The sequence below is a fragment of the Poecilia latipinna genome, unplaced genomic scaffold (assembly GCF_001443285.1).
Source record: "Poecilia latipinna isolate Pla-1442-1.1 unplaced genomic scaffold, P_latipinna-1.0 Scaffold1471, whole genome shotgun sequence".
In the NCBI taxonomy this organism is placed as follows: Eukaryota; Metazoa; Chordata; class Actinopteri; order Cyprinodontiformes; family Poeciliidae; genus Poecilia; species Poecilia latipinna.
In genome coordinates this window covers 116785-126580 of record NW_015114087.1, presented here as the reverse complement: position 1 = coordinate 126580, position 9796 = coordinate 116785, and the positions used below count along the sequence as shown (strand labels likewise).

Here is a 9796-nt window from a genome sequence, read left to right as displayed (position 1 = left end):
TTTTAAGTGCATTAAAGCCAAATCTGAAGAAATGAAACAAAATGAATCATGAAGAAAAGTTCATTTTGACTTCTGTTGGCCTCTGGAGCAGAAGGAAATCAGTTACCGTCAGTTACCGTAATGACTCTGCTGTGTTCCCAGGCAACAGGCAGAGAAGAGAGAGCAAAATTAAGAAAAACACAATGAAGTCAGGCAGCTCTCATTGATTCAGACAAGCAAAAGAAAGCAGCAGACCTGGTGAGCAATATTACGATGCCATGAGAAAAAATACTGTAAGAAGAAAAATCAACTAAATTTCATTGATTATTAATTACCATTAAAACTAGAAAATCTAAAAATCTTTAAATAACTAAAAATTTAACTTTTCATTCTTTTTAAGGCAGATACGTAAGCTTAAAACTTACTACACTGCATTATATAGAAACAAAAAGACCGCTAAAACAGGAAGGCATGACCATATAGGAACCTTTTTAACCAGGAGTTAGCACTTATGCTACAAAGATCATCTATAGATGGAACATTCCAAACCCAGGCGCTTAAAAAAAAACACCCAGCTTGTTTTTGGCAGTAAGTTCATGTTTTTTGTGTCTGGAAAATGAGTCGTTTCAAAAACCTCCAGAATGCAACATCACAAATCTGCAGGCACTGCATGGTTACCTAGCAATCCCAGCAGAATTCCACCCGTTACCTAGCAACCTCAGCAGATTCCACCCATTACCTAGCAACCCCAGCAGAATTCCACACGTTACCTAGCAACCTCAGTAGAATTTCACCCGTTACCTAGCAACCCAAGTTGATCTCCTGACCATTTGGGCAGCTGGTTTTACCACTGTATGCGCTGTACAATGACTGCTGGAACAGACAAGCGTTTTGTTGTTGACTTACCATCCAGAAACCTCTTGCTGAATTCTTGTTGGTTATGCAGGAGGCTCCACTTCTGCTTTTCAAAGACGTACTGTTGTTTAATTGTGCATCTGTTTGCAGCCATTTTCACGTGTAAACGTTGAGCTGGGGGGGCGTGGCCAGCAGCAGATTATTTGGATTTAAAGTGACAAGATGCCCTAAAACAGCAAAATAGACAGAAGTGAGCAGAGTAAAATCTCATCATCTGAGAATAATTCTGAGAAAATATGATATGAGCATATTTTATACAGATCTACAAAATAGACCTACTCTAACATGTTCAACAAAGCATAACAGGAAGAAGAAGCAATGCAGCTCATCCCACAGATATGCCTAGGTCTTTGGAATCACAATCCTGCATGTTTTTGGTGTTTCCTACTTCATTTAAATACATCGGTGAATTAAATATGTGCTAAGGAAAAAGGCTGAGACATTAACTGTGGTTAATAAGGAGTCACACAGTTATCAGCTTTTAAGTAAGGGAATGAGCCAAATAAATGTTACCCTGATGAAGATGAGTTTCAATGTGTTCAGTGGAGTTTCCCAGGAGAGAGTGAGGTTAATGAGGTAGAGGAGGGCTACATCCGTTGCATTTCTAACCAGAGGAAACTGTAGTGCATAGGTTTCTTCTGAGTGCATAAAATAATTAAGAAGATTTACTAGAATCTGTTGAAGGACAAAGGATGGCCTTCCAGGTATTTTAACTAAGGAAAGTAACCAGAATCAAATCAATGGTTAATGACTGACTGAGTCAAATCCCCACGATCAGGCACTGAATATTGTGTTTTCATTAGCGGATGATGTAAACATCAATGTTAGTAGCGACGAAAATACCCAAATATTTTGCTTATTGTTATGACTCTGTTTAAGTTTCACTTTTTGAATCTAAATACTGAAATAATATTGAGATAATTTATTTCAACCACAGGTGCAGTAGGGTGACTTAGAGGTCTCATAAGATATTGAAATCAGCATTTCCATCAAACAGGACATAATCTAGAAGTGGTAGAGATTCAAAACAACTCCTAACCTGATCAGGTGTCTCTTTCCAAGCATTTTTACCCTGAAGGCTGACTCCGAGATGCTAAGAAGTCTCCAAAAATCAGTAGCGGACACTTCCGCTAATATGCTAATGTGCTAATAACAGAACTAATTTTTCATTTAGCATTTTTGCTAACTTTGAAAACGCTTAGCACACTTAAATTCCAGGAAATTAGCCTTTAGAGATAAATTACAAAGTAATAATTTACTTGCCTGTTTTGTAAACTTCCAGTTGAATAAGGTTTGACATAAGACTTGACGTTTTGTTTAGCTTCAAGTAGCTAAACGTTCGTGTACTTTTATTTTGAAGTCAATGGAGAGTGTTTACGCTGCAGTTCCGTTTCCTGTCTTCACGTTCCCCGTTTCTGTACTTTATTGAAATAAGTACAATGAACGTAAGTTATTAATATACATTTACACAAATGAACATAAGCCAGGGGAAATATTCATGTAAATTAAATAAAGTTATTCACCTTATTTGGACCCTGCAACATGAAACTGACCCAAAACTGAGCATGAACAAATGGTCCAGGAATGGTTCCTCATCTGGAAAACATATTTATGTTTAAATATGTTATTTTTGTTGTTAAAGCAAGAAAAAGTCACTTTCTTTTATAAAAGATGAGATGAGACATGGATACAGTATGCAAACATTTATTTATAAAGAACTCAATCTTTCATGGATTTTGTCTATTTTTTACATTGCTAAAATAATGCTGCGCCACAAAAACTAAGAAACACTAAAACTTTTTTTTAAATACCTTTTGTAAAGATGCCGAACGAAAGCCACTGTACTGCACCACAGAGCAGAGCACGCTGCAATTTTCTTCACATAATCTAACATTTTCTTACATCAACAACGAAGACAACACTTTTAAAAACCAAAAGCACTTAAAAGGAATTTGTGATTACAGCACATTCAAGAACACAACAATCCAGCAGCTCTCCAGGGCCAAATAATTATAGAATTACATTCAAACATTCACACTAACGCAGCCACATCAAGGGGAGTTTTACACTGCTGCCACCGGCCAATCCACACTCTAATTATACAGAAACAGAACATATAATATCCAATACAGAGTGGGTTTTCAGCACTGAATCACTTCGCTGATTTAACACTTTAGATATCATTAAATTTTCTCATTTTCCTGCTATTTCTGTGGCTGTTTCATACAAACATCAGGCTTATATTATTTCTTTTTATTTTTTATGTCACAGCTTATTTATAAAAATCCCCCTGTAAACAGTCCGCACACATCAACACAAGTTCACACACATTACACCAAATAATCCTTTTAAATTTACATCAAGTAAAGTGCCAGAGAACACATTACAAGTTAAAAACACAGGAAGAAATGAAGGTGCAGCAATGGTCCCAAAGAGGTGCAAACTCTCTGTTTTTCAGGCTGAGGGCATTTATGAAAGACGGAAACAGAAAAATATACTAAAAATATATCTGCACAAGTCCATGTATTCACTAATATACAAATAAATGTTGGTAGCTCTAATTAACAATACTTTTTCTTTAAGGTAATTTACTGTACCATTCAATTTTTTTGCTATATTTCTAATGGCACTCCCATTTCTATTTTTTTTTTTATTTCCCCAAACATATTCATCCCTTTAGATCAGCTGCATTTGTCTTTATATATATATATATTTCTGCTTCATTTAGAAATCAAAATATCAGTCAGGCAAGAAACAAAGCTTAAAGAAAAATAAATAAAACAAATGAAGCTATCTGCCAATGCTAACAGTGCTAACACAAACCGTGCCAATACAACAAAGCAAGCTAACAACTAAAGCTAAAAGTGCTAACACAAAATTGGTGTCAACAGTGGCAGTATGACATGTAGTAGATAATGTTGTCATGACAACAAAGATGCTGCTTTATAGGGTAAAACAAATCAAGCTAACTGCTAGTGCTAACTGCTTGTGCCAACAGCGTGATTACAAACTATGCCAAATGTTTGGTAGATGAAGCTGATGGCTGTCACGGCAATGAAAATGCTGCTAATGCAAACAATGCTAATTTAACTGAAGGTCTGCATAAACTTGTATTAGGCTTTATAAACTCTCTGTAAACCGAAGCTAAGGTTAACTTACGGTGAGGACAGTTTTTGTAAATATATTGGTCATGTAACAGAGCTTTTTCATTTTAAAGACATAAACATGAGCAGTACTTGAAGGAAATCATTTAGTGAAATCAATCAAATCATTTTTCACACAAATGAATAAAAAATCAAGCATTAGCAGCTCATTTAAAACAAAGTGCTGCTCGTAGTTTTGAGGGATGTTTAGGAAAATAATTTTTATGATTTCAAAATGAAGTAAAAACATAAAAAAAAATCAGAACCTAAATAGTTAAAACACAAACATGATTTGGGAAATAAATTGGAAAAAATGAAAAAGTGTACTTCTTAATTTACAAAAGTACAATAATAACTTATTTGAAATATTACATGCTACATATACAAAAATAGAATTTTTATTGAATAGTTTTATTTTTTTAATCCTCAAAAACAATTCAATACCCCTGCTAATAACGATAAACTTATTGGAAGCATTTTTACACTTTTATTTTGGAACTGACATTTTCCCATATATGTTCTCTGGTTGCGTGTAAAAGCCCTAAAAGAATGAATTTTTAAAAAACTGAAAGATAAAGCAGTTCATCTGTGAGACCACCACACTTCACTAAATTATATAATCAGTAATTACATCTTGAGCTCATTTCCATTATTTTTAATTGTACTACTTCTTGTTGATTCAATAAACAGGAACATCTCCATGATAAGAGTTGGATATAATGGGAATGTGATAAAATACAAAAGAAATGTACAACATTTTGAGTTTCTTTTATACCTAAATGTTTGAAATTATCAAGCATAATGTTAATATCACACAAAAGTAACCTGAGGAAAGCCAGAAAGCTTATTTTATTAAAGGTTAAAAAAAATGATCCAAATCAACCTATATAACTGTCCAGATTTTTTTATAATGATTTTTTTTTATATTTCAAAACATTCTTTGAAAGTTTTAAGCTGAAAAATGTGCATGAAAACTATTAGCTAAGCTAAATTGAATATAAAGGTGCATGCAGAAAACAATAAAACAGAAAGTAAAAGAATATTGAATCTGAAACAAAAATACCTGATTACTTTTAATTTGTTATTGATGGAAAGTTGATATTATATTCTTTATCATGCGACTAAATACATAAATCTGTATTTTTTAAACTGTATTAAGGCAAACATTTGGGAGGATGAACATACACAAACACATACAGACTATTACACAACTGTAAACGTCACCAGCAGGGTCAGTGGACATGCAGTCATTCAGATAATTAAACTTAAACATCACTGTACATTATTTACACTAATGAGTCCAAGCTGCTAAAGAAAGTCTCTAATTTCCAGCTTCAAATCTATACGTCCATATTTACAGCATTTTTACCCTTTAAAAAGGCAAAACAAAAAAGGTAACAAGGTTCTTAAAGTGACTGAGGAAAAAAGTCAAAGACACCAAATATGATGGCAGAAAGGAAATATCCCTGCACACGTTAAAATACGCACATTAAAAAAAGTACAAGTCTGCTGGGAGACGAGGTGACGGACGGCGACTATTAAAGGGAACGCTGACTGAAGGGACACGGCTACGGAAGCAAATAATACTCTTAAATATTTATCCAATCAAAAAGTGTTTCACAACAACATAATGCTTAAAATTAGAAACAAACTTTAAGAAACTTTAAGACATTTTACAACAAAATGATGAAGATATTGTAATATAATCTGAAAAAGTTACTAAACTTGGGTTATCAGGGTTTGTTTTTGCAGATTAGATAGCGTAGGTTTTTGGAATAAGCAGCAAAAAATCCTGATGCAAACAGAGAAATATTAATAAAACAATAGCAAAGTGTGATTTCGTGCTTTTGCTTTGGCACTCTTCATTGCAATACATAAAACTGCCTTTGCACTTTAAATATTTAAAATTTTAATATTTATTTACATTATTTGCTTCCATACATGTCCCTAGAAACTGTATTTTCAACCATCTGCAGTTAAAAAAATACAGCAAAAAAAATATATATATATTTCTTTCCACTCAAAAAGATGGTGAAAACACTGAAAAATATTATGGCTGTATTTAATGTGTTTAAGGTAAGTAAACATTTATATGTATTTTTTCTGTACAAAGTTGATTAAGTCACTTCTTGATATATTTTAAATGTTCAATATAATGTGAATAAAGTAAAGTAAAAGACAAAAAATATACAAAAATTTACAGGGGTGGACACACTTCCTCCAGTGTGCTAATAGCAGAGCACACTGCTCGTTTAGCACTTTAGCGTTTTTACTAACTTTGAAAATGTTTAGTGCCCATAACTCCCCTAACTTTAATTCTAAAGGGCTAATTTACTTGGCTGTTTTGTAAACTTCCAGTTAAATAAAGCTGTTTATATTCGTGCTCTTATTTTGAAGGGGATGAAGACTGTTAAAGCAGCAGTTCCATTTCCTCTTTTCAAGTTCTCTGTCTTTTCTTCCCTAATAACTTTATTTCACACAACAAATATAAAAGGAACAAAATAAAAACGGACAGTAGAGAACAAGATATACACATAAATACCATACATGAGGACATTACAGTAAATTATAATGTCAAAATTATATTAAAGGGCAGATATAATTTCATTTGAAGTCAGCACTTTAGCTTTAGCATAGCTAATGTTTAGGATTACTGCTTTAGGGTTAGCGCTACTAACTTTTCAGTTAGCATAGCTCACCACTGAAAAAATGACCAAATCATTCAAGAGGTGCTTTTATACTGGAAAACGATCCTGCTTTAGAGAAACGGACTGACACGTTCACAGTTCCACCATCTTGGAAGTGGCAAGTCCGCCTCAAAAAATTAATAGAACCAACATTTGTCATTTCATAGATTTGTTTTTTTCAGTTTAAAGTCTCATTTTTTCTTGTTTAAGTTTTATTGTTACTGTTTTGAACAAACTTTATGGCCTCAGTTTAGCTCCATAAAGCTTTTTTGTAGTCTGAAGACAGAAGCTAACAGGAGCTGCACAAATTAAACCAATAAAATTCAGAAGCTTGTAATTTGCCACCAACACAGACACAGCTTGTTTCTTTTTACAACACAGAACATATAAACTCCAACCTTTCAGAACCTGCTTTTTCACAACATGTGGAGGTTTAAATCGGCTATTTTTCTCTGCACTGTAGGAGAAAATAGTTTTGCATAAATAGATTATAGTACATCTTTTTAGGGATAAGTAACAAAAGATAAATAAAATCAATGCAACGCGACTGGCATTAAGATTTCTGGTAATTATTCTTCTCACATTCCAGATAAATATCTTGCTTCACTTAAGGAAGTGAAGGAAAATTCATCATCCTGCTGCTGGTGTTGAACAACTTCAAGTCCTTCAGACATTATTTTCTCATCTAAACTGTTAATGGGTCTCAGAATGAGTTTAATAATCACCCAATTATGAGTTAATTGTTCAATGAAAGCTTCATAAACAACTTGAGTCCTGAAACACATTTTCCTTCAAATATTGGTCTTTTAAAAATAAAGCTTCAATACAGAAATCTAAGTTTGGCCTTTACTAGCCTAAGAAGATTAGGGCCAAAGAAAAAGAAAATTCTGACTATAATCCCATTATTCTGTTTTTAAACTCAGAATTCTGACTTTTTGTTTCTCAGAATTCTGACTTGTATCTCAAAACTTTGATTTTTTTTCCCTCAGAATATTGAATTTTTTTTCAGAATCCTGACTTAAATCTGAGAATTAAATTTTTTATCTCAAAATTTAGAAATTCTTTCTCAGAATTTTGCTGTTCTTTCTCACAATACTGAATTTAATCTCAGAACTCTGATTTTTGATCAGATTAAAGTCAGAATACTGATTAAAAAAAAGTTGTTTTTCCTCCCAGCGGTCATAATCATCTTCCGTACTATTGTAACATATATTTTTTTTGAGTGTTATTAAATACAGTTAAATAAAAAAAGCTGCAGCCTCTTAAAATTGTGTGTATTATATATATATATGTTCGGTGGGTATTTGAAGATGAGTATATCCATATGGTACAGCATGATAATATGGAAGTATCTACATTATTCACATTATTTACTGGTTCTGTCTGCAGAACCAAGTGTTTTGTTAACTGACTGATCCATTTCCTGTCCGCCTCCCTCCAGCGTTTCTCCTGGTTCTTCTCTGAAGCCAATATGGCTGCCGTCAGGTCGATGATCGGCCGTCATCCCGTTCGCCACCTCCATCTCCTGATGTTCACTCCTGTGGAGCTTCGACGTCGAATCCGAGGAAGGCTCCAGAACGGCCCGCGTCTCCTTTCCATCGACTTGGTTGCTGTTGTGCAGGGCTGGCCGCGGGTCTCGAAGGGTACCAAAGCAGGTCTGGGCGGTGGACAGCGTCCGCTGGTTCCCCTCCACTCGCTGGCAGCTGTACAGCCCCCGAAACGCAGAGCGAAACTTCTGAGACATGGCGTTGTAAATCACCGGGTTTATGGCGCTGTTGGCGTAGATGCAGGTCCGGCAGAACAGCAGGAACCAGGAGTCCAGGTAAGGCGTGGACACGAAGGAGTTGATCAGAACCAAGGTCCGGTAGGGCATCCACAGCAGGGCGAAAAGGATCACCACCACGGCGAGCATCTTCGTCACCTGCAGGGCAAATAAAATTTTAAAAAGTCTCAAAATTTCTGAGTTTTTTGGCAGAAATTTACTTCTTTTTTCTATCTACAACAGCCCTGATAAGCTGCAGAAGAATCAGACATGCAGCAGGAAAGCTGGCAAAAATATTCTGAAAGCTAGTAAATAAAATTCTGAAAGGGATCCACTATACTATTATAATTACTTCAGATGTAAAAGCTACAGAGAAATACTGTCGGCCGTTTAGTTTCTGATAAATTAGATTAAAATATTGTCACATGGATTAGTTTCCCCTTGTTATTGTGACACAGTGCAGCCACAATGCCACACAGAAAAAGTTTTAACACCTGCCTTTGATTTTCTATTTCATAATAAAACTACAAATGTGTCCATCAGACTCTGTAATCTTACATTTGAAAACTAGAATTACTGGAATATTACAGGAACTTATTAAACTTTTTATAATTTCTCAGTTTCAAATGAACATATTCTGCTAATTATCAGAAAATTGTTGTCATGAAACCAAAACAGACACTTTCAAATGAGCATCCGAATGAAGACTAACGTCAAAAAGTTAAGAAAAAATGGAGAGAAAGGGAGAGAATATCTACAGAAGGATAAAATAACTGGATACAAAGCAGGTGTGATGATAAACACATTATGAACAGGTGTGAAGTCTGAGGAGACAGACAAAGAGAAAGCATAAAGAACTGAAAAATATTAACAAAACCTGAGATACAACCAGAAACAACCAGCTGCACCACAGGCAGCCCCTCTTTTAAAACGTAAAACATGATAGAAATAAATTATATTAACTTATACCGGACAATAATTAATTATCGTGCTTTTTTTTAACTTGCTTCTCTGAAAAATCAAATGTGTTAGTGCAACGCCAAGATGGGAAGAAACCAAAGATGGTCTTAGAAACGCAACCATTCAGACGGCCATCATTCCCAGTAAAACAAATAATTCAAAATGAAACAAATTTAAGGCAGATGCAAAATTACAAACTCCCCAAACTTTGGTCTCAGACTTTGTAGGTCACAGTTTGCATGTTACAAAGCTGAGAAAAACATCATTAAACACGTTTTAACGTGGGGGGGGGGGGGGGGTTGGAATTTGGGTTTTCCTTTGGGGTTTTCAGCGGTTTGCATAAAAAAGGG

At 34.6% G+C, this 9796-nt stretch overlaps 1 protein-coding gene across 1 annotated transcript in view; it reads right to left on the bottom strand.

The window, feature by feature from the left end:
• Positions 1 to 7729: 7729 nt before the first annotated feature.
• trhr2 (thyrotropin releasing hormone receptor 2) overlaps positions 7730 to 9796 on the bottom strand; it is a 42808-nt gene continuing 40741 nt past the window's right edge. The window contains exon 6 of the mRNA XM_015057551.1: positions 7730 to 8645. Coding sequence (XP_014913037.1) covers positions 8091 to 8645 — 555 coding nt within the window. The 3' untranslated portion in view covers positions 7730 to 8090. The remainder of the gene's footprint in view (positions 8646 to 9796) is intronic.